The following is a 26,091-nucleotide window of genomic DNA, read 5'->3' as shown; positions in this document are numbered from 1 at the left end:
CCACTAATCACAATCCTCCAATCTGAATGTACTCCCTCCACCATGACCCTCTGCCTTCTGCAGGCAAGCCAATTCTGAATTCACCTGGCCAAACTTCCTTGGATCCCATGCCTTCTGACTTTCTGAATAAGCCGTATGCACTTCTGGCAGATGTGACTCTGCGGGAGAGGGGAGTTCCCCCAAGACTGCCACATCTCACATGAGAGGCACATCACCATCTCAGGAGGCATTGTAAAAACTAACTGCGAGCAAGCTTGTCCTCCGCCTGTTCTCGTCGAAGCCTCTCGAGTCAAAGCCTCAAAGCTCCACTCCTTCACTGGCCCACTCACTCACTGGCCAGTTTCCTCAGGCCGCTCTGCTTGAGCTACCCCTCTATTTATCTGTTTGAGCTTTTCTAAATGCTTGGTCACTTGACCTCGATAGCCCAATCAGCTGCTTTCTGCTGAGTCTGAGCTATTCAAATCTTGATTGTCTAATCAACGGCTTTCTGCTGATCTTTTCAAATCTTGATTGACTTGATTGCACAGACATTTCTGAACCAACATGTCGAGGAACCAACGAGAGAGCAGGCCATTCTGGACTGGGTATTGAGCAACGAGGAAGGGTTAGTTAGCAATCTTGTCGTGCAAGTCCCCTTGGGTAAGAGTGACCATAATATGGTGGCATTCTTCATTAAGATGGAGAGTGATATTGTTAATTCAGTAACAAAGGTTCTGAACGTAAAGAAGGGTAACTTTGAAGGTATGAGACGTGAATTAGCTAAGATAGACTGGCAAATGATACTTAAAGGGTTGACGGTGGATATGCAATGGCAAGCATTTAAAGATAGCATGGATGAACTAGATAGATAGATATAATTTATTGATCCCGAGGGAAATTGAGTTTCGTTACAGCCGCACCAACCAAGAATAGAGGATAAATATAGAAATACAAAAACCACAAACAATCAAACAACATAATGCAAACTATGCCAGATGCAAAATAAGTCCAGAACCAGACTATTGGCTCAGGGTGTCTGACCCTCCACAGGAGGAGCTGCAAGTTCGATGGCCACAGGCAGGAACGCCGTCCCGTGCCGCCCAGTGTTGTATCTCGGTGGAATATGGCCGAAGTCCAACAGTAAAAAGTTCAATATCCGGTCTACAAGCATGTTCCTTGATCATAATATGACCCCGATTACACCATCTGTTGTTAATCAGAACAGTAAGCACCGAACTGCTTTACGCTTATCGGTCTGGAAGCCGTCCATGGAAAAGTTTTGATTGGGTATGTCCTCGTGCAGCCCCGTTCCAGTGAAACACATAACACTGTACTCCTGAAAAGTTCTCTGACACCTGGCTAGCGCCATGAACTCGTCCATTTCATTACCCACTGAACTCCTCTTCTCCATAAGTCTCTGTTGTCTCGACCTGGTCCTCTTTCCTCGACTTTGTGATCCCCCTCTGCATCCTCTGTGTGTTTTCCTCCAGATTTCAGCAGGGGTGTCCGCCGCTCTGCTTGCTAAACCGGCCACGGCATAAGCGCAAGCAGCTGGTCCCTGGAATAAACAATGCGACCATACTTCTGTCCCGCTAATGAGACGTGTCAGAACGTAACTATTTCCAGCGCTAAAAACCCAAATAAAACTCTCTCTACCAGCATGTTAGAGAGGGTGCAGCTTCGATGTGTTACTGTGGAAAAAAAATACAAAAAATGACGTAAGTTAAAAAGAATACTGATCGGAACGGCTGTAACGGGCTACATGCACGACCGGCGCATGCACACTTGAGAAAAACAACAATTGTTCATCCCAGTTTGGCAAAAGAATAAACCAGGGAAGGTAGTGCACCCGTGGCTGAGGAGGGAAATTAGGGATAGTATCAATTCCAAAGAAGAAACATACAAATTAGCCAGAAAAAGCAGCACACCTGAGGACTGGGAGAAATTCAGAGTCCAGTAGAGAAGGACAAAGGGCTTAATTAGGAAAGGGAAAAAAGATTATGAGAGAAAGCTGGCAGGAAACATAAAAACTGACTGTAAAAGCTTTTATAGATATGTGAAAAGAAAAAGATTGGTTAGTACAAATGTAGGTCCCTCACAGTCAGAAACAGGTGAATTGATCATGGGGAACAAGGACATGGCAGACCAATTGAATAATTACTTTGGTTCTGTCTTCACTAAGGAGAATGGCCTACTCCTGCACCTATTTTCTATGTTTCTATAACAGTTTGTTTAGTGACCTCTTCTCCACCACTAACTCGAAAGATTCCGGGTTGTGGCCAAGGACGGTTCCAGCCTTTTTGATTAGTTTATTTAGGCGTTTTGCATCACCAGCACCAATGCTGCTCCCCCAGCATAAAGCAGCAAAGAAGACGGCACTCGCTACAACAGACTGGTAAAAGATCTCCAACATCTTGCTGCACACATTGGTGAATCTTGGCTTCCTTAGAGAATAGAGTCCTTCTTGTAAACAGCCTTGGTGTTGGTTTTCCAGCCATTTCTATTGCCGAAGTGAACACCCAAATATTTGTACTCCTCCGCCACTGCGGCTTCTTCTCTCATAATGTATACAGGACTCGTCACTGTCCTCTCCCTCCTAAAATCCATCACCATTTCCCTGGCTTTGGCCACATTCAGAAGCAGGTGATTCCTCCTGCACCATTCCAAAAACCTGCCCACAAGTCCTCTGTATCCTGCCTCCTGCCCATCTCTGATGCACCCAACTACTGCAGAGTCATCAGAGAACTTCAGAAGCAACACTTGGGATTGTACTGAAAGTCTGAGGTGTACAGTGTGAACAGAAACGGAGACAGGACAGTCCGTTCTGGGGCTCCAGTGTCACTCACCTCCACCTCAGACAGAGAAATACCCAGCGGTACAAACTGGGTCTATCTGTTAGATAGTCAGTAACCCAGGAGGTAGTGGAGTTGTCTACGCCCATCTTTTGCAGCTACTTGCTCAGAAGACATGGCTGGATTATGTTGAATGCACTAGAGAAAGAAAAAATAATGTGATTCCCACAATGCCACCAACATCATCCCAGTGGGAGTGAGCTCGCTGCAACAGGTAGATGATGGTATCATCCACTCCCTCATGAGGTTGGTAGACAAATAGTAGAGGGTCAAAGCTAAGTCAGGACCAGCTTTTCCAGCACCTTCAGCATATGAGATATGAGGGCAATTGGTCTGTAGTCATGAAGTTGAGAAGGAGTTGCCTTCTTGGGTAAAGGAACCAAGCAGGAAGTCTTCCACAGCACCGGTATCTTTTTCCAGAATCAGTATCAGATTGTAAAGGTGCATCAAAATACAGACAGCAGACTCGCACAGGCCTTCTGTACTCTGGGGATGATACCGACAGGGTCAGCTGTCTCCTACCCCGACCTGCAGTCACTGTCAGACGGGATACTCCAAGTCAACCGTGTGTGTGGATGTCGTGCTTGGATGCTTGAATTGTGCTCAGTTAGAAGATGAGGTATTCCTCCTCCAACCAGTGTTCAGCCTTGCTACAACAGTCGTCGCTATTAAGACTAAAACTATTTCAGCTGTCTTTCACCCATTGATGACATTTTCAGAATTTTGACAGTGCGGAAAAGGCAAAGGGTTTGTGTGTGGGAATGTCAAACACAACAGCACGTCAGTTCTGCTGTCTATCAGTTCACCAGCACTTGAATACCTCCAGTCCTCGAATATGGAGGAGGAGATGCTGGAGAAGACAGCACCCCAGTTGTGGCAAGGAGAACCGAATATGTGTACACGTCTGTGACCTGACCTGATGAACGGCCAGTCAGTTGGTAGCGGTGGGATGTCATTCACGGGCTCTCATTTTGGAAGGGATGCACGAGGTCATTGTACCTGCAGATACACCAGCAAGTTCACACTGGGGTGAAGCCGTTCACCTGCTCCGGGTATGGGAAAGGATTCATACAAACATCCGATCTGCAGAAATACCAGAGCGGTCACTCCCATTCACCAGCGGCGAGTGTGGGAAGGGTTCAATCAGTTAATCGAGCTCTGCCATTTCACGCAAACAACAGGAATTCTGCAGATGCTGGAAATTCAAGCAACACACATCAAAGTTGCTGGTGAACGCAGCAGGCCAGGCAGCATCTGTAGGAAGAGGTGCAGTCGACGTTTCAGGCCGAGACCCTTCGTCAGGACTAACTGAAGGAAGAGTGAGTAAGGGATTTGAAAGTTGGAGGGGGAGGGGGAGGGGGAGATCCAAAATGATGGGAGAAGACAGGAGGAGACAGCTTATCCACTGATGTCTACTATAAGCCTACTGACTCTCACAGCTATCTGGACTATTCCTCTTCTCACCCTGTCTCTTGCAAAAACGCCATCCCCTTCTCGCAATTCCTCCGTCTCCGCCGCATCTGCTCTCAGGATGAGGCTTTTCATTCTAGGACGAGGGAGATGTCTTCCTTTTTTAAAGAAAGGGGCTTCCCTTCCTCCACTATCAACTCTGCTCTTAAACGCATCTTCCCCATTTCACGTACATCTGCTCTCACTCCATCCTCCCGCCACCCCACTAGGAATAGGGTTCCCCTGGTCCTCACCTACCACCCCACCAGCCTCCGGGACCAACATATTATTCTCCGTAACTTCCGTCACCTCCAACGGGATCCCACCACTAAGCACATCTTTCCCTACCCCCCCCCCTGCATTCCGCAGGGATCGCTCCCTATGCAAATCCCTTGTCCATTCGTCCCCCCCATCCCTCCCCACTGATCTCCCTCCTGGCACTTATCCGTGTAAGCGGAACAAGTGCTACACATGCCCTTACACTTCCTCCCTTACCACCATTCAGGGCCCCAAACAGTCCTTCCAGGTGAGGCAACACTTCACCTGTGAGTCGACTGGGGTGATATACTGCGTCCGGTGCTCCCGATGCGGCCTTTTATATATTGGCGAGACCCGACGCAGACTGGGAGACCGCTTTGCTGAATATCTACGCTCTGTCCGCCAGAGAAAGCAGGATCTCCCAGTGGCCACACATTTTAATTCCACATCCCATTCCCATTCTGACATGTCTATCCACGGCCTTCTCTACTGTAAAGACGAAGCCACACTCAGGTTGGAGGAACAACACCTTATATTCCGTCTGGGTAGCCTCCAACCTGATGGCATGAACATCGACTTCTCTAACTTCCGCTAAGGCCCCACCTCCCCCTCGTACCCCATCTGTTACTTATTTTTATGCACACATTCTTTCTCTCACTCTCCTTTTTCTCCCTCTGTCCCTCTGAATATACCTCTTGCCCATCCTCTGGGTCCCCTCCCCCGCCTTGTCTTTCTTCCCGGACCTCCTGTCCCATGATCCTCTCGTATCCCCTTTTGCCTATCACCTGTCCAGCTCTTGGCTCTATCCCTGCCCCTCCTGTCTTCTCCTATCATTTTGGATCTCCCCCTCTCCCTCCAACTTTCAAATCCCTTACTCACTCTTCCTTCAGTTAGTCCTGACGAAGGGTCTCGGCCTGAAACGTCGACTGTACCTCTTCCTACAGATGCTGCCTGGCCTGCTGCATTCACCAGCAACTTTGATGTGTGTTGCTGCCATTTCACGCTGGGGAAGCAGCCGTACACCTCTTCAGAGCGTGGGAAGCATTTCATTCAGTTAACCCACCTTGAGAGGCTCCAGCGAGTTCACAATAAGTAGAGGCCATACTTCTGTCCTGAGTAAGCGGAGAGATTTACTCAGTTATCCCACCTGCTGAAACACCAGCAACTTCACACTAGGGAGGAAACTCAAGTAAGCCGTCTGTTAAAAGTTTAAAAATGAAGGTGACTAAACTGAGTTGCGAGTTGACGAGGGACTGTTAATGTCAGATTCTGCAGATATTGCAGCAGTTCATCACACCCAGGACAGAACCCTGGTCACACAGCATTGCAGGGGTTTGTTAGACCAGAACTCCATAAGATATAGGAGCACAATCAGGCCATTCGGCCCATTGAGTCTTCTCTGGTATTTCAACAGGGCTCAATTCTGGTTCATCGCTCAACACCCAATCCGGAACAGCTGATCCCAGTGTGTTCAACCTGCTGCTTGAACCAGACACCTCGTCGGCATTCTACAAATTTCCTCCTCTTGGTAACCAACACTAACCTGATTTTCTTAATTGGTATCCCCCATGACTATCTTAACACAGCCCTTTTGACATGCATTTTGTCTTCCGTTGTAATTTGTAGACCGCATCCTTACTACGGTTGGAGGTCTGCATATAAATTATCTCAGGGTCTTGTTACACTTAATGTTTCTTCGGTCTACCCAGAGATTCTACATCTTCTGGTTCTCTGCCGCCTCTTTTTGGAAATGATTTTATTTCATATTTACCAGCAGAGCCACCCAGCCTCTTTGCCTTCTGACCTGTCCTTTCGATACAACATGTCTGCTTGGAGGTTAAGATCCGGGTTATAATCTTCTTTCAGCCACGATACGGATATGTACACAAATCACACTGTGCTAAAAGTTCACCTCTGTTATTCTCTACACTGTGCACATTCAAATATAACACCCCCAGTCCTACATACATCACCTTTATCAATGTTATCCCACTTTAACGCTGCAACTTGTCCCGTTGACTGCAATTTTGACCTGACATCAGCCTCTGCTTGCTAGTACTGTCACTGCACACTACCTCATCCTCAGCACTCACACTCTGGTTCCCATCCCCTGACAAGTTATTTTAAACACAAGCTCTAACACACCTGCCCACAAGCTCACTGGACCCCGTCAGGTTCAGGTGCAACCCGTCCCTGTTGTACAGATCAATCCACCCCTGAAGAGATCCCAATGACCCAGAGACATGATGCAATGCCCCTGCACCAGTTCCTCAACCACACATCCACCCGCCGAATCCCTATTCTTACCCTGTTTTGAAATGTTGCCTCACTTGGAAGGACTGTTTCTGAGCCAGAATGGAGCTGAGGGAGGAAGTAAATGGGAGCGTGTAAAACTTCCCTTGCTTGCAAGGATAGGTTCCAGGAGGGAGATGAGTGGGGGGATTGGCTGAGAAGTTAAGCTCTTGGGAGTCTTTTTTTCAGGTTAGTTTTTCAAGATCGGCAAAGGTGCGGCAAGTGAAGGAGTGAGTGCGGGGATTGGCTGAGAAGTTAAGGTCTTGGGAGTCTTTTTTCCGTTGTTTTCAGGAGCGGGTGATTTAAAAAACGGTCGGGACCAGCCTGCAACACATACCTTCAAGGTCGGCAAATGTGCGGCAAGTGAAACGAATTAGTCACTATGTCAGCCAATATAAGCAAGGTTTGCTGTAGGGGAGTGGCCTTGTCAAGGGAAGTGCCCTGAGAGAGAAGTGCGAGTCTTTGTCTCAAGAGTCTTCGGTGAGGAGGCCAAAGGAGGAGACTACGCCACAGTTGGAGAGGGTGAGAGGTGGTGAGGAAATGACAGGTAAACTGATTCAGTGTGCTGCTTGCATGATGTGGGAGGTCAGGGACACTGAAGGTGCCTCTGGCTGCTACAAATGTGGAAGGTGTGTCCAGGTTCAGCTTCTGAAGGACTGTGTTGGGGCACTGGAGAAGCAACTGGATGACCTCAGGTTGATCCGGGAAAACAAGAGTTTTCTGGACAGGACCTACAGCGAGATCGTTACACCAAACACACCGGAAGGGGGGGGGGGCGACGATGAGGAAGGGATGGATGCTTGGAGTACAGGAGACCCCGGGGGATGTACCTCTTGAAAACAGGTTCACTCTCTTGGAAGCTGTCGGGATAGAAGACACTGCCAGTCTGAGAGGCGGACAGGTCTGCGAGTCAAAAATTGGCACTGAAACAAAGCCGAGGAGACAGACGTCAGGCAGAGCCGTGGTAGTAGGGGACTCCATAGTGAGAGGTACAGAAAGGGGTTTCTGCGGTAACAGGCGGGATTTAAGAATGGTGTGTTGCCTCCTTGGTGCCAGGATCAAGGACATCACGGACTGATTGCAGGGCATCCTCGAGGGTGAAGGTGAACAGCCGGAAGTGGTGGTGCATGTCGGCACGAATGACGTCCGGAAGAGGAGGAAAGAAATTCTGTAGCGTGACTTCACAGAACTTGGAAGAAGGCTGAAAAGCAGGACCTCCAGGATAGTTATCTCCGGTTTGCTTCCAGTTCCTCGTGCTGGTGAGGGCAGGAAGAGGGATATAGGGGATCTGAATGTGTGGCTGAGGAGCTGGTGCAGGGAGCAGGGATTTAGATTCTTAGACCACTGGGATTTGTTTTGGGGCAAGGATGAAAGGATGAATTGTACAGAAGGGACGGGTTGCACCTTAACAGGCGGGGGACCAGCGTTCTGGCAGGCAGGTTTGCCACTGCTACACGGGTGTGTTTAAATTAAGTAATGGGGGGGGGGAGGAGGAGAGGAAATATAAAGATGGAGTTAAAGAGAAAGAGAGAATAAGGAAAGTTAAGAAAGACAACAGAATTAACGGGACAGAAAGCTCAGGAAGGGATCGGAGAGTATGGCCAAGAGCAATAGGAATCGATGTGAAAGGTGAGGGGAGTAATGGATTAAAAGTATTATATATGAATGCACGAAGTATAAGAAATAAAGTGGATGAGCTTGAGGATCAGTTGGAAATTGGGAAGTATGATGTTGTAGGAATAACAGAGACATGGCCGCAAGAGGACCAGGGCCTGGGAAATGAATATTCAAGGTTATACATCCTATCAAAAGGACAGACGGATGGGCAGAGGGGGTGGGGTGGCTCTGTTGGTGAGGAATGAAATTCAGTCCCTTGCGAGGGGGGACATAGAATCAGGAAACGTGGAGTCAGTATGGATAGAACTGAGAAATTGTAAGGGCAAAAAGACCCTGATGGGAGTTATCTACAGGCCCCCAAACAGTAGCCTGGATATAGGGTGCAAGTTGAATGAAGAGTGAAAACTGGCATGTCGCAAAGGTAATGCTACAGTTGTTATGGGGGATTTTAACATACAGGTAGACTGGGAAAATCAGGTTGATACCGGGCCCCAAGAAAGGGAGTTTGTGGAGTGCCTTCGAGATGGATTCTTAGAACAGCTTGTACTGGAACCTACCAGGGAGAAGGCAATTCTGGATTTAGTGTTATGTAATGAATGGAATTTGAAAAAACAACTTGCAGTGAAGAAGCCATTAGGAGGTAGTGACCATAATATGATAAGTTTTAATCTACAATTTGAGAGGGAGAAGGGAAAATCGGAAGTGTCAGTATTACAGTTGAACAATGGGGACGATGGAGCCATGAGGGAGGAGCTGGCCAAAGCTGACTGGAAATATACCCTTGCAGGGATGACAATGGAACAACAATGGCAGATATTTCTGGGAATAATAGAAGCATAGAAAATGGGTGCAGGAGTAGGCAATTCGGTCCTTTGAGCCTGCACCGCCATTCAGTATGATCATGGCTGATCATCCAACTCAGAACCCTGTACCAGCCTTCCCTCCATATCCCCGATCCCTTTAGCCACAAGGGCCATATCTAACTCCCTCTTAAATATAGCCAATGAACTGGCCTCAACTGTTTCCTGTGGCAGAGAATTCCACAGATTCACCACTCTCTGTGTGAAGAAGTTTTTCCCAATCTCGGTCCTAAAAGGCTTCCCCTTTATCCTCAAACTGTGACCCCTCGTTCTGGATACAACATATACAACAGATCATCTTTCTGTGACAGGAGAACACACATTATAGTTCAATAGTCTCTGCATTATTATTTTATATATTATTATTGCACATCGGTATATTATTATTGTGTATATTATTATTCTCTATTTTATTTTCAGTAAAGTCTGCACATTGCTAAGTGTGTTTTTAAATGTTGCTGCCGTAACGAAAGAATTCCCCACTCGGGATCAATTTTATAACAATAATAATTACTATTATTATTATTCTCCAGACCTTTATCTCTCTCACCAATCAACTACCCAGCTCTTTACTTCACCACTCCCTCTCTCCCGGTTTCACCTTTCACCTCCCCTCCCGCCACATTCCTTTCACCTCCCTTCCTTTCCAGTCCTGAAGAAGGGTCTCGGTCTGAAACGCCGACTGTTCACTCTTCTCCATAGCTGCTGCCTGCCCCCCGATTTCCTCCAGCATTTTGTGTGCGTTGCTTTGGATTTCCGCATCTGCAGATTTACTCCCAGTTGATCAGATGCGCATGTGCAAAGGGTTGAGCTCGCCACGATTAACACGCATGCGCCTAGTAGACGAGAGGATCGCGAGGATCGCAAGGATCGGCTGCAGGTAGGAATGGGGCTCCAGGCGGGACTTAAATCATTGGCGTTTGAACCGCGACTGAAGAACAATTAATGTGAATTCCGGCCACGCTAGACCTGTACCCCAGGACAGTCCCGGTCCTTACCCGCTCTCTCAGCCCCACGATCCGTACTTAGGCCAGGGGACTTTACGGCTGATGAGCGCTGGCGGCATTGCCTTTTCTGCGGCGCATGCGCAACGCTGCTTCCTTGGATGGCGGATAGATTGGTTTCTCCTTCGTGGGGGCTTCTGGGGAGAGAGGCAGCCATGGGTGATATGACCGTCGTTGTCCCCGTACAGGTGGAGGAAATGGAAGCGGATGTATTTCCCAAACACCGCCAAACTCCAGCTATGTAAATCTGAGGATTAGTCATACTTTATTGATCCCGGGGGAAATTGGCTTTCGTTACAGTTGCATCATAAATAATTAAATAGTAATAAAACCATAAATAGTTAAATAGTAATAAGTAAATTATGCCAGGAAATAAGTCCAGGACCAGCCTATTAGGAACTCGGAACAAAAATATAGTTAATCTCGGATGAAGAGTCCAGTCAGTGAAAATGTCAATTAGTGCTGTGTGAAAAAAAAAAAATCCTTCCTTCTGCTTTAGTTCTCTCTAGATAAATAACGATATAAGTGACTTGTGGCTTCCACATCCCAAAGGTGCCACACTCCAATGAGAAAAACTACTGCGATCCCCTTCATATTCATTGGCATTGCAATCGATGGGTCAATCACTGTCAATCAGCTGAGGGAGCGGATCCGAGGAATTAGAAAATCCCCAGGATCAGACATGTAGTAACAAGTTTTGTTTGTAGTGTTGTGGAACACAACCAGAAATTGAAATAATACCAAATGAGGCTATAAGGTGTGAATAACTTGCGGGTGTGAATTGGGATGATGTTTTTGCAGGGAAATGTACTATGGATATGTGGTCAATGTTTAGAGATCTCTTGCAGGATGTTAGGGATAAATTTGTCCTGGTGAGGAAGATAAGGAATGGTAGGGTGAAGGAACCATGGGTGACAAGTGAGGTGGAAAATCTAGTCATGTGGAAGAAGGCACCATACATGAGGTTTAGGAAGCAAGGATCAGATGGGTCTATTGAGGAATATAGGGAAGCAAGAAAGGAGCTTAAGAAGGGGCTGAGAAGAGCACGAAGGGGGACACGGTACATCATTAAAGACCCCTCACACCCTCTCCATGAACTGTTTGTTCTTCTGCCATCAGGCAAACGTTATAGGAGCATAAAAACTAAAACCACAAGACTACTAAACAGCTTCCTCTCACAGGCAGTCAGACTGCTAAATAGCTGCTCCACCTGACTCTGCTTTGAACACTTTTAACTTGCACTGGACACTTATAACTGATTTAACTGACATGTGGTGTTGTGTTTTACTATTTATTGTTATGTTTATTATTTAGTGTTGAGTTTGTTATGTTATACTGCCCCTGAGAAACGCTGTCTCATTCTGCCCTGCAGAGCTGTTGTATGGTTAGAATGACAATAAAGTTTTTTGAATCTTGAATCTTGAGTGAGAAGGCCTTGGCGAGTAGGGTAAAGGAAAACCCCAAAGCATTCTTCAATTATGTGACGAACAAAAGGATGACAGGAGTGAAGGTAGGACCGATTAGAGATAAAAGTGGGAAGATGTGCCTGGAGGCTGTGGAAGTGAGCGAGGTCCTCAATGAATACTTCTCTTTGGTATTCACCAATGAGAGGGAACTTGATGATGGTGAGGACAATATGAGTGAGGTTGATGTTCTGGAGCATGTTGATATTAAGGGAGAGGGGGTGTTGGAGTTGTTAAAATACATTAGGATGGATAGGTCCCCAGGGCCTGACGGAATATTCCCCAGGCTGCTCCACGAGGCGAGGAAGAGATTGCTGAACCTCTGGCTGGGATCTTTATGTCCTCATTGTCCACGGGAATGGTATCGGAGGATTGGAGGGAGGCGAATGTTGTCCCCTTGTTCAAAAAAGGTAGTAGGGATAGTCCGGGTAATTATAGACCAGTGAGCCTTGTGTCTGTGGTGGGAAAGCTGTTAGAAAAGATTCTTGGAGATCGCATCTCTGGGCATTTAGAGATTCATGGTCTGATCAGGGACAGTCAGCATGGCTTTGTGAAGGGCAGATCATGTCTAACGAGCCTGATAGAGTTCTTTGAGGAGGTGACCAGGCATATAGATGAGGGTAGTGCAGTGGATGTGATCTATATCTATTTTAGTAAGGCATTTGACAAGGTTCCACATGGTAGGCTTATTCAGAAAGTCAGAAGGCGTGGTATCCAGGGAAGTTTGGTTAGGTGGATTCAGAATTGACTTGACTGCAGAAGGCAGAGGGTCGTGGTGGAGGGAGTACACTCAGATTGGAGGATTGTGACTAGTGGTGTCCCAAAAGGATCTGTTCTGGGACCTCTACTTTTCGAGGTTTTTATTGATGACCTGGATGTCGGGGTAGAAGGGTGGGTTGGCAAGTCTGCAGATCACACAAAAGTTGGTGGTGTTGTAGATAGTGTAGAGGATTGTCGAAGGTTGCAGAGAGACATTGATGGGATGCAGAAGTGGGCTGAGAAGTGGCAGATGGAGTTCAGCCCGGAGAAGTATGAGGTGGTACACTTTGGAAGGACAAACTCCAAGGCAGAGTACAAAGTAAATGGCAGGATACTTGGTAGTGTGGAGGAGCAGAGGGATCTCGGGGTACATGTCCACAGATCCCTGAAAGTTGCCTCACAGGTAGATAGGGTAGAAGAAATCTTATGGGGTGTTAGCTTTCATAAGTCGAGGGACAGAGTTTAAGAGTCGCGATGTAATGATGCAACTCTATAAAACACTGGTTAGGCCACACGTGGAGTGCTGTGTCCAGGTCTGGTCGCCTCACTATAGGAAAGATGTGGAAGCATTGGAAAGGGTAACGAGGAGATTTACCAGGATGCTGCCTGGTTTAGAAAGTATGCATTATGATCAGAGATTAAGGGAGCTAGGGCTTTACTCTTTGGAGAGAAGGAGGATGAGGGGAGACATGACAGAGGTGTACAAGATAATAAGAGGAATAGATAGAGTGGATAGCCAGTGCCTGTTCCCCAGGGCACCACTGCTCAATACAAGAGGACATGGTTTTAAGGTAAGGGGTGGGAAGTTCAAGGGGGATATTAGAGGAAGGTTTTTTACTCAGAGAGTGGTTGGTGCGTGGAATGCACTGCCTGAGTCAGTGGTGGAGGCAGATACACTAGTGAAGTTTAAGAGACTACTAGACAGGTATATGGAGGAATTTAAGATGGGGTGTTATATGGGAGGCAGGGTTTGAGGGTCGGCACAATATTGTGGGCCGAGGGGCCTGTAATGCGCTGTACTATTCTGTGTTCTATGTTCAAAGAACAGAGTCAAATTGAGCTAAGTCACAGGTTGATTGGAGGCAGAAAAATCCCATTTTGATACAGACAGGAATACAGTCAGAAAATTTGTTGGTCAGTCAGGATGCCTGATCCATGCCCAGTTGGAAGATGAGGAGTTCAGAGAGAAATGTAGAAATCTACAGTACATCACAGGCCATTTGGCTCCAACTTGAGATGAACTTCATAACATTGTGATGCCAGAGCTCATGATAGAGTAAAATCTCATCTGAAATATTGTCCTTCACCCACTGATCTCTTTTGCAAATATTTTTACAGGTTTGAAATGGCAGAACACTTGTGCACAGGAATCTCAAACAGAGCAACATGTCAGTTTTGCTGTCTCTGTCTGGATATTTAAGGAGTGACCACATATTTGCTTTGCAACACCAACAGATCTGTTGTTGATCCTTGGAGATAAAGAAGTATCTCGTCCAAACTGCAAATGTGATTTGTGTCTGAAATGAAGTTTTCTGTTTTAACTCTGTGAAATCCACTGGAACCAGGGTGCTGAGAACACACCAGCATTTGTTTACTTGTTCACCAGTTCTTCAAATTCTTTGATTGTACAAGCGATTTAAATGTCTGACTTTCTGAATTGCCAGAGAATTGATCGCAGTGAGATATTATTCTCCTTCTCTCAGTGTGGGAAGGGATTCACTCACAGGCTACCACAGACACACCAGTGAATTCACAGTGGGGAGAGGCCATTCACCCACTCTGTGTGAGGGAGGGGAACCACTCAGTCAACCAGCCTGAAGATACATCAGCAAGTTCACACCAGAGTGAGATGCTCCACCTGTTCTGACTGTGGGAAGCAATTCATTCTCTCATCGATGCTAAAGATATATCTGAAGATTCACCAGTGAGGGGACATTGACCTGCTTGGACGGTGGGAAGGCATTTACACACTCAACCACACCACAGTGACACCAGCAAGTTCACACCGGGGAGAAGCCATTTACCAGCTCTGAATATGGGAAAGGGTTCACTCAATCATCGCAACTGAATGAACACCAGCGAGTTCACACTGAAAAGATGCCGTTCACCTGCTCAGACTGTGGGAAGGGATTCACTCACTCGTCCAAACTACAGGGACACCAGCAAGTTCACACTGGGGAGAGGCCATTCACCTGCTCAGATTGTGGGAAGGGATTCACTCATTCCACTCAACTACTGACACACCAATTAGTTCACACTGGAGAGAGGCCGTTCACCTGCTCAGACTGTGGGAAGGGATTCACTCGGTCATTTCACCTACTGAGACACCAGCGAGTTCAGTCTGGGGAGAAGCCATTTACCTGCTTAGACTGTGGGAAGGGATTCACACAGTCGTCTCACCTATTGGCACACCAGTTAGTTCACACCTTGGACACGCCATTCACATGCTCTGAATGTGGGAAGGGATTCACTCAGTCATCCAGCCTTGTGAAGCACTACCGAATTCACACTGGGGAGAGGCCATTCACCTGCTCAAGCTGTGGGAAGGCATTCACTCAGTCCGCTCACCTACTGACACACCAGTTAGTTCACACTGGGGAGAGGCCATTCACATGCTCTGAATGTGGGAAGAGATTCACTCGTTCATCTCAACTGAAGGAACATCAACGAGTTCACACTGGGGAGAAACCATTCTGCTGCTCTGAATGTGGGAAGGAATTCACTCAGTCATCCTCCCTTATGAAGCACTACAGAACTCACACTGGGGAGAAGCCGTTCACCTGCTCAGACTGTGGGAAAGAATTCAGATGGTCATCTGACTTGAAAGTTCATCGCCGAATTCACACTGGGGAGAAGCCAAACACCTGCTCAGATTGTGGGAAGGAATTTACACTCTCATTTGACTTGAAAGTACATCAGCGAATTCACACTGGGGAGAAACCGTTCACCTGCTCAGATTGTGGGAAGAAATTCACACGATCATCTGACTTGAAAGTGCATCAGCGAATTCACACTGGGGAGAGGCCATTCATCTGCTCAGAATGTGGGAAGAGATTCACTCGATCATGTCACTTACGGGAACACCAGCGACTTCACACTGGGGAGAGGCCGTTCACCTGCTCAGACTGTGGGAAGAGATTCACCCGGTCATGCATGCTACAGAGACATCAGCGAATTCACACTGGAGAGAGACCATACACCTGCTCAAACTGTGGGAAGGGATTCACTCAGTCATCTCAATTGAAAAAACATCAGCAAGTTCACACTGGGTAGAAGCCAATCAACTGCACAGGTTGTGGGAAGGAATTCATTCAGTCATCTCAACTCAAGGAACACACTGGGGGGAAACTTTTCACCTTCCTAAGGCATTTATTCAGTCATCTCACCTATCGAAACACCAGACTGTATGAAGGCATTCACACACTTTTCCACGTTGGAGAGACAGTGGTGGGTTCACACTGTGGTGAGGGCAGTCTTCTGCTCTGAATGTGGGATGGGTTTCAATCAGTTATTCATCCTTGTGTCGCCTTGCCGAGCTTTGAATCATGGCTAATTGCAGAAGCTTGAGAGGATGTAATTCACACAAGCTCGCCAGTCAAGTATGAAAGGCAATGGTTGAGGGCAGGTTATTTTTGAGCTTTCATCAGTACCCAATTAGCATTCAGGATTGATTATCAAGGAAAACTTCAAGTTAGGCAGGAGCAGGAGGAGCGGTCATTGTTGGGGTGAACAGAGATGGAGCAGAGACTTTGAGACTTTACCTCTTTGAGGTTTCAGTGAGGAGAGCATTCCGTCAGAGAAGGCAAAATTATGCCGGAGGTAGAACTTTTTTTTTTGCCCCCTTCTTTACATTTGCTCAGTTCGAACAGTGGAGATGCCAGGCAGGGTAGTGGAAAGCTCCTCCTGCGGGATTTGGGAAGGCAGGAAACCCTCCTATGTCCTGATAACTACACCTGTGAGAAGAACATCCAGCTTCAGCTCTGAACAATCCACATTAAGGAGTTGGAGCTGGAACTGGATAAACTCCAGATCATTCGGGAGGTTGGAGGGGTGATAGGTAGGAATTATAGAGAGGTAGTTGCAACCAAGGTGCACAGCACAGTAAACTGGGTGACAGTCAGGAAGGGGAAAGGGGGAAACAGTGAGTGCAGTGTACCCCTGTGTCCATCCCCATGGACAACACATATATCACTTTAGATACAGTTAGAGACGGAGGGATGACCTGGCAAAGGAAGGTCACAGCAGGAGGGTCTCTGGTGCTTAGTCTGAAATGCTCTGAGACTGAGAAGGGAAGGGTGGAGAAGAGGCGAGCTGTGGTCATAGGTGATTTGTTAATTAAGGGAACTGACTGGATGTTCTGTATGCGAGAATGAGATCCCAGGACAGTATGTTGTCTCCTGTGTGCTTGGGGTGAGTGCTCAGCATTCCTCAGGAGGGTGAACAGGGAAGGTCCTGGTCCATGTGGGTACCAATGATATGGACTGGTAGAGTAACGGGGTTCTGCAAAAGGAGTTAAGGGAGTGAGGTGCTGAGTTAAAGAGCAGCTCGTCTAGGGCTATGATCTCAGGTCTGTCATCTGTGCCACGAGTCAGGAATAGGGAGAATATACAGTTTAGCACGTGGCTAAGGAGTTGGTGCAGGAGGGAGGGCATAACATTATTGGATCATTTGAGCCCGCAAGGATTACTGTATGTACAGGGGTGTGAGTGCGCTGGGGGAGGGGGACATCGTTGATGGAGGGTGAAGTGAGCATTCAGGTCTGTCTCTCTCTCTCTCTCACGCACGCAGTGGAGTGCGAGGGAGGGGAGTGAGAAGGGAAAAGGGGAATGAGGAGGGTGTTGTCAGGGCTCCTTCATAAATTCCCAGACTCAACCCACTCTCCCCCTCTGGAATTGGTCCCATTCCCTACCCCAGGCTGGAGGTTTGCCTTCAGTTGCCTTGCCAACAAGAAAATGAATTGTTCGATAACATCTGGTTAACACACTTTGATAATAAATTTACATTGAACTTGAACATTGAAATGTAGTTTTTAAAACTTGTACTGATGAGAAATGGTCTCAGTGAAGGTCCGAGAGTGGAAAATGAACCAGTGTTCAGCCCCACTGCTCCGTGCCAGACAAGAACCCCTATCGGAGTCTGTCCCTTCTGTCTGTGCTTGACACGTCTCACTGTAGAGCTTCCTCTTTCTGTAGCTGTCCCTGTATGTTTTATTTTCCTTCTCAACCCCATTCTCTTGCCTTCTCCCCATGATCTTTGCCGCCTTTACTGATCAAGCACCAGTCAAACTCTGTTTTAAATAAACCCAGCACCACACATAAAAGTTGCTGGTGAACGCAGCAGGCCAGGCAGAATCTCTACCTCTGAGCTGTCCATGGCAATGAATTCCACAGGTCCCTCATCTCTCTAAATGCATGCTGTCTGGTATGAGACATTTTGACCCCAAAGGATAACAATGGCTGCTCTCTACTCTTATCCATATCTCTCATCATCTTATCAGGCTCCATCAGGTCACCCTGAGCCGCCTCCACTCCAGAGAAAACAGCCCATGTTTGTCCGAACTCTCCTCACACAGTAGCTCAAACCTCTAATCCAGACAACATCCTGGTGGGCCTCTTCGTTGCTGCCCTAAATGCCAGTGGCGTAACGGGCTTTAAGTAAGTAAATGGTGGGTTGTTGATTAATAAGGGTGTCAAAGGTGATGGGTAGAAGACAGCAGTATGGAGTTTAGAGGATGAATCCAATAGCTATGATCGAATGGTGGTGAAGAGTCAATGGACAGAATGGGTATTTCAGTTCCTATGACTTGTGGTATATTGAGGGGTGATTGATAAGTTTGTGGCCTAAGGTAGAAGGAGTCAATTTTGGAAAACATAGCACATTTATTTTTCAACATAGTCCCCTCCTACATGTACACACTTAGTCCAGCGGTCGTGGAGCATACGGATCCCTGCTTTGTAGAAGTAGTCCACAGCAGGGTGATTGATAAGTTTGTGGCCTAAGGTAGAATGAGATGAGTTATTAACTTCAAACTTTCTGCATTATCAATCAAAGAGTTGAACTGCATGTGCATGTAAAGAGAGCATCATTGCCCTCTGTGAAAACCCTTCCATCTAGTACACCAATCCCCATTACTGTAAACCCTTCAGACCCCAACATGCTTTACCATCTGTGAAAACCCATCTAACCATGTTCTCCTGTAAAAAGGCTGTTCCCTTTTCTCATTTCCTGTATCTGTGCCACATCTGTTCACGGGATGAGGTTGCCCTTTCCAGGACATCAGAGATATCCTTCTCCAAAGAATCCATCTTTGTTGTTGATGTTACTCCCAATGGATCTGTTTCCTTAAAATCCTCCTTCACTCCGTCTTCCAGTTACCTGAGCACTGATGGAGTCCCTCTTGTCCTTACCTGCAACCCATGAGTGTTCGCATCCAACACAGGATTCTCCGCAACTTCTGACCCCACCAAACTCACCCTTACCTCCCCTCCCTGCACCAGATGTCTGCTTTTCACAAGGATTCCATTCGTCCCTCCCTACTAATCTCCCTCCTGGAGCATATCACTACAACTGAGGGGAGTTCTACAGGTTCCCATTTACCCGCTCCCTCAGCCCCATTCCGGATCACAAACAGTCTGTCCAGGTGAGGTGTGATGGAATCTTAAGTTTATTCATTATGGAATGTGCCTTTAAGAATCATGCCTGTAACAGCAAGAGAGAGAGAGACGTACAGCGCAAGCAGCTTGCTACACAGAGAGAGAGAGAGGGAGGAGCTACTTGATGGACAGCTGGTGTTCAGCACACCGGTATTTAAACAAGCGTAACTCCCTTTCGCAGGACACGCAGATGCCACTGAACTTTTAAGTGCCCACAAGGGTGGGGCTGAGGATCGATTAAGAGGAATCGATCCGTGACTATCAGTGCGTGTAAGGGCGACCCAGTGGAATCTACCGATGTGTCTAACCCTTGCCTGGGTTGGTAGATTATCACTTGAAGATGTTGCTCTTAAGCTGGTCAAGTTTGGCTAACTTGGAAGATTTGGAGGACATCAAGGAGGATCGATGACACCTGTTTACTTTGATTACAAATCTCTCTCACTTCAAACCCGTGGACTGAACTGAATTTCCTTATCACACCATCGTAAGACTGTATCATTTACCACCCTTGCTCTGAAGAAGTTTGGGAATTTATATATTTACAACTATATATCCATAACACTGTTAACTCTTGATTTGCCTGGTTTAAGTTACTATATGTCGTAGTTACTAATAAAATAGTGTTTTGTTAACAGCAAAACCAGACTCCAGGTGTGTTCTATTACTGCTGATACTTTTACAGGGTTGCATTACGTGACAGAGGTAACACTTCACCTGTGAGTCTGTCAGGTTGATCTACTGTATCTGATGCTCCCAGTGCAGCCTCTTCTACATCAGTGAGACCCATTGTAGATTGGGAGTGCACTTTGTCAAGTACATTCGCTCCGTCCGCAACAAACGGAATTTCCAGGTCACAAACCAGCGTAAATCTGCGGATGCTGGATATCCAGGCAACACACGCAATCTTTTCAATGATTTCAAGTTCTCTGGCCTGATCATCTTGCTTTTCACTGTGTTTACTCAGTCCATATACACCTCCACCTCCCACCAGGAAAGCCACACAGCTCTTTGTTTCGCTTGTTTTCTTTGTTTGAGCCGAGCTCTTCTGTCACTTCTGTCTGTCATCTTGCAGTAAACTGGTGTTGGTCACGTGTTTGAATGATTTGGAGGAGAATGCAGGTCAAACAATTAGTGAAGGTGTGGATGACACTAAGCTGGTGGGTGGTGAAAGTGAGGGTTGTTTGAGGTTGCAGTGGGATGGAGACCAACTGAGAAAGTTGTCCAAGGGATGGCAGATATTTCTCAAAAACAGGTTTCCAGGAGCTCAAATAAGACCATTATTCAGATGAAGAGACAGTTTCCTTTGGGGCTCTGGAATCAATCAGACAAGACTGGTGCATTACAGTTCAGTTCATCAGGTTGGAGGGTACTGAGACAGAATATAAGGTGTTGCTCCTCCATCCTGAGCGTGACCTCATCAATTATGGGAACACTTTGTCGAGCAGCTTCGCACCATTGGCCACAAGCAGGACTTTCCAGTGCCAAACATTTTCATAGTGATTTCCATTCCCGTTCTGACTTGTCTATCCATGGCCTCCTCTTGTGTCGTGATAAGACCACCGTCAGCTTGAAGGTGCAACACTTTATATTCGGTCTGAGTGCTCCAACTTGATGGCATGAATATTGATCTCTCCTTCCGATAAACAATACTCACTTCCTGTCTTCTGCTATTCCTCACTCTGACCTTTTACTTCCCCCGGGCCCTCTCCTCCTTCCCTCTCTACTATGGTCCACTCTCCTCTCCAACCCTTGACCTTTCCCACCCAACTGGCTTCACCTGTCACCTTCCAGCTAGCCTCTTTCCCCTCGCATTAGGGTTTTAAAAAACTTCTGGCTCCCTCTGGGTACCTCCAGCATCCAGGGCATGCCCTTTTCTCACTGTTACCATCAGGTAGGAGGTTCAGAAGTCTGAAGGCACATACTAGGCTATTCAGGAACAGCTTCTTCCCTTCTGCCATCCGGTTCCTAAATGGTCATTGAACCATTGGACACGACCTCACTTTTTTATATATACAGTAGTTCTGGTTTTTTTGCACTTTTTAAAAATCTATTCGATATAAGTACACTGTAATTCATTCACTTATTTATGTTTTTATTTCATTTGTTATTTTTTATTATTTTTTTTCTATATTATGTATTGCATTGAACCGTTGCTAATAATCCTGATTCTGATGACCTCTTCCCTCTCAGCCCTGCAGAAGGGTGTCGACGCATAACGCCGCCTGTTTATTCTTTTCCATAGATGCTGCCTGAGCTGCTGAATTCCTCCGGCATTTTGTGTGAGTTGTTTTGGATTTCCAGCTTTTGTTGGTTCCAGAAATACTGACCGTGAGATCCAGTGCGCATGCGTGAATGTTAGAGGTTGGGAAACCGCGCATGCGCCCAGTGGCCAAAGGGCTTGGCGGAAGGGTGGAGTAGGGATCGGGGTGCGGGTCTTATCGGCACCGGTGAACTGCGACTGAGGGACAATTACTGTGAGCTCCGGACACAGTGTGGCTCCGCTCCTCAGGGCAGTCTCGTTCCTCTCCCTCTCATTCGGCCCCACGCTCCGTACGCAGGCCCCGGGAAGATTTCTGCAAATGATGAGCTGGTGTCATCGCTATTCTTATGGCGGATGCGCATCACTGGGACCGTAGCTCATAAAGGGGTCTCTCGATTGTGGGGTCTTCTGGGTAAAGATGCAGCCATATCTGACACTTCCTGCGACTTCTGTGTTTCTAAGGGCAGGTAGAGGGAATGGCAGCGGATGGGGTTTACAAAACTGCCGAGCTAAAGTTATCTATTAATAATAATGTAATAATAAAATTTTATTTCTTCCAAGGCAGTAAACATCGTTATTGTCCATAGCAATAAAGAGGGGAAATGTGGGAGGATATTGCCCAAACACTAATATTGTATATATCATTGATTTTATATATATATATATATGTACCAGATAGAATCAGGTCAAAGGTTCCAAGGATTCTGAACTCAGAACAAAAGTACAGTTCCCAGTTCAACTTGGATGAAGAATTTACATTCCAGTCAGTGAATTTGTCAATTAGTGATATATGAAAGAAACACAAAGTCCTTCCAATAGCTTTAATTCTTGAAAAAAAAACATCCTTGCTGAACCTCCTCTAGTTCCGGACCATTCTACCCGTGAGAACATGTTTGATAACATTTGATACTCTGGGTACAAAATGATATCAAACACCTTTGTCCTGGGTGACGAGTGACCTGTAGATTTCACATCACAAATGTGACACTCCGGTGAGAAAAACTACTGTCCTCCTCCTCATATTCATTGGCTCTGCCATCGATGGGATCACCACCGTCAATCACCTGGAGTGGGTGGGTGGGTCAGAATAATTGGAATGTCTCCAGGATTAGCTGTGTAACATCACGTGCTCTTTGTAGCACTGTGGGACATGACCATTGGTCTGAGCAGGATTTGCTTTACACGGCTTGAAAACTGCACGGCACGTTCAATTAACATGTGAAAGAAAATTCTATCAGTGCAGCACCAAATGCGATCTGCAAGGAAGCATTTCAGGTACTGTGCAGCCACGCATGCGCAGGTTAGAGATACCAGCACATCCTTTCTTAGATATCGGGCTCAAAACTGCTCCCAATACTCCAAGTGAACATCGAACATAGAACATAGAATAGTACAGCACAGTACAGGCCCCTCGGCCCATAATGTTGTGCCGACCCTCACACCCTGCCTCCCATATAAGCCCCCACCTTAGATTCCTCCATATACCTGTCTAGTAGTTTCTTAAACTTCACTAGTGTATCTGCCTCCACCACTGACTCAGGCAGTGCATTCCACGCACCAACCACTCTCTGAGTAAAAAACCTTCCTCTAATATCCCCCTTGAACTTCCCACCCCTTACCTTAAAGCCATGTCCTCTTGTATTGAGCAGTGGTGCCCTTGGGAAGAGGCGCTGGCTATCCACTCTATCTATTCCTCTTATTATCTTGTACATCTCTATCATGTCTCCTCTCATCCTCCTTCTCTCCAAAGAGTAAAGCCCTCGTTCCCTTAATCTCTGATCATAATGCATACTTTCTAAACCAGGCAGCATCCTGGTAAACCTCCTCTGTACCCTTTCCAATGCTTCCACATCTTTCCTATAGTGAGGTGACCAGAACTGGACACAATACTCCAAGTGTGGCCTAACCAGAGTTTTATAGAGCTGCATCATTACATCGCGACTCTTAAACTCTATCCCTCGACTTATGAAAGCTAACACCCCATAAGCTTTCTTAACTACCCTATCCACCTGTGAGGCAACTTTCAAGGATCTGTGGACATGTACCCCGAGATCCCTCTGCTCCTCCACACTACCAAGTGAGACCTTGCCAGATCTTTGTAAAGCCTCAGCAATGCGTCCTTGCTTATGTTCTCATCCTCTCAAAATGAATGAATGCTAATTGTCCTTCCTCACCACCGACTCAACCTGCAAATTAACCTGCACGAGGATTCAGAAGTCTCTTTGACATTTTTGAAATTTTCTCCAGTTAGAAAATAGTCTACACTATTATTTCTTCGGAATTAGAAGAATCAGAATCAAGTTTATTATCAGCGGCATGTGACATAAAATTTGTTAACTTAGCAGTAGCAGTTCAATACAATACATATAGCAGAGAGAAAAAAGTAATAATAAATAAAATAAAGCATAATAATAAATAAACAAGTAAATCAATTACATATATTGAATAGATTATTTAAAAGGTGCAAAGACAGAAATACTGTATATTAAAAAAGTGAGGCCATGTTGTTACAATACCCCATGGGTATCTTGTGTCTGTCTTATGACTATGATGTAATTGAGTATCTTGTGAGCATGATGTACTTGTCTTATGAAGGTGGGGTAATGTAATTTTCCCGCCAGTGTGAGGTCACATGTTGTAATTTCCCCGCCGGTGTGAGGTCACGTGCTGGCATGTTCCAGCAGCTATATAAGACCATAAGACTGTAAGACAAAGGAGCAGAAGTCGGCCATTCGGCCCATCGAGTCTGCTCCGCCATTTTATCATAAGCTGATCCATTCTCCCATTTAGTCCCACTCCCCTGCCTTCTCACCATAACCTTTGATGCCCTGGCTACTCAGATACCTATCAATCTCTGCCTTAAATACACCCAGTGACTTGGCCTCCATTGCTGCCCGTGGCAACAAATTCCATAGATTCACCACCCTCTGACTAAAAAAATTTCTTCGCATTTCTGTTCTGACTGGGCACCCTTCAATCCTTAAGTCATGCCCTCTCGTACTAGACTCCCCCATCATGGGAAACAACTTTGCCACATCCACTCTGTCCATGCCTTTCAACATTCGAAATGTTTCTATGAGGTCTTCCGTCATTCTTCTAAACTCCAAGGAATACAATCCAAGAGCAGTCAAACTTTCCTCATATGTTAACCCTCTCATTCCCGGAATCATTCTAGTGAATCTTCTCTGTACCCTCTCCAACGTCAGCACATCCTTTCTTAAATAAGGAGACCAAAACTGCCCACAGTACTCCAAGTGAGGTCTCACCAGTGCCTTATAGAGCCTCAACATCACATCATATAAGGGTAAACCCCTGTTGTCACGCAGTTAGTTTGTTAGTTAGTTTTGCTGCGTATTCGTCTCATGACGCAGTTTCGTTTTAAAGTGGAGTTTTTACTTTCTCTTGTAAGGTGCAAAAACGTTGTGCTGGCAGTTCGCCTTGGAAGGAGATGCTGCCCTGTCCGGGATGACAGCAGAGGAGGAATGATGTCAGTTTCTAGGAAAATGAGGAAGGTGAAGGATAGATGTATTCCAAAAATAAATGAATACTCAAATGGCAAAATAGTTTAGTAGGAAGATGAAGGATTGGGGAGATTTTGAATACCTACAGAGAGGAACTAAATGAATTATTGCGAGGGGAAAAATGAAACATGAAATTGAATTGACTTTATTACTTTCATTCTTCATATGCACAGAGTAAAAATCTTTACGTTACATCTCTGTCTAAATGGGTGAAGTGCAATTTATAGTAGTTTATGATAAATGATACGTATAACATGCTAGTCAATATAACATAGAAATACAGTTGTCTCAGCATGAGTTAAGCAGTTTGATGGCCTGGTGGAAGAAGCTGACCTGGAGCCTGATGCTACTGGCTTTTATGCTGCGGTATCGTTTCCCGGATAGTAGCAACTGGTAGAGTTTGTTGCTGGGGTCAGGTCTCCAATGATCTTTTGGGCCTTTTTTGCACACCTGCCTTTGTAAAACAAGCTCGCAAACAATATCAGATTTTTTTTAAGTATCGTAAAACAATAAAATAGAGATGAGAGTGGATATAGGACCGCTGGAAAATGAGGCCGGATATGTAATAACGAGGGACAAAGAGATGGCAGATGAACTAAATGAGTATTTTGCATCAGTATTCACTGTGGAAGGCACTAGAACTGTGCCAGATGCTGAAGAGTGCGAGGGAAGAGAAGTGAGTGCAGTTATTATTACAAGGGAGATGGTGCTCAAAAATCTGAAAGACCTAAAGGTACATAAGTCACCCAGACCAGATGAACTGCACCCAAGTGTTCTGAAAGAGGTAGCAGTAGACATTCTGGAGGCATGAGCAATGATCTTTAAAAAATCATTGGACCTTGACATGGTGCTAGAGGACTGGAAAATTGTAAATGTCACTCAGCTCTTTAGGAAAAGAGGAAGGCAACAGAAAGGGGATTGTAGAGCAGTTAGCCTTACCTCTGTGGTTGGGAAGAAATTAGTGTCAATTGTTAAGTAAGAGGTTAATGCAATACTTGGTGACACTGGACAAAATAGGACAAGTCAGCATGGCTTCCTTAATGGAATATCTTGCTTGACAAACCTGTTGGAATTCTTTGAGGAGATTACAAGTAGGATAGATAAAGGGGATGTAGTGGATGTTG

General features: G+C 46.1%; 1 protein-coding gene, 1 long non-coding RNA gene and 1 pseudogene across 2 annotated transcripts; 1 reads left to right on the top strand and 2 right to left on the bottom strand.

Moving 5' to 3' along the window:
- Window positions 1-26,091, bottom strand: part of LOC140198496 (uncharacterized) — an 88,652-nt pseudogene that overhangs the window by 10,891 nt on the left and 51,670 nt on the right.
- LOC140198348 (uncharacterized) lies at window positions 848-9,915 on the bottom strand. Its single transcript, XR_011886163.1, has 3 exons — window positions 5,602-9,915; window positions 2,826-2,969; window positions 848-1,670 (listed from the first exon to the last, which is right to left on the bottom strand). It is a non-coding gene; the product is annotated as an uncharacterized lncRNA (long non-coding RNA).
- On the top strand, window positions 10,127-19,814 carry LOC140198340 (uncharacterized). The gene is made up of 2 exons (XM_072259438.1): window positions 10,127-10,187; window positions 13,872-19,814. Exon 2 carries the CDS (start codon window positions 14,631-14,633, stop codon window positions 15,804-15,806), a length of 1,176 nt encoding a protein of 391 aa, XP_072115539.1. The 5' UTR covers window positions 10,127-10,187; window positions 13,872-14,630; the 3' UTR covers window positions 15,807-19,814.

Source organism: Mobula birostris, chromosome 5 (assembly GCF_030028105.1).
Source record: "Mobula birostris isolate sMobBir1 chromosome 5, sMobBir1.hap1, whole genome shotgun sequence".
Lineage (NCBI taxonomy): Eukaryota > Metazoa > Chordata > Chondrichthyes > Myliobatiformes > Myliobatidae > Mobula > Mobula birostris.
This window is presented reverse-complemented; position numbering and strand designations above follow the sequence as displayed.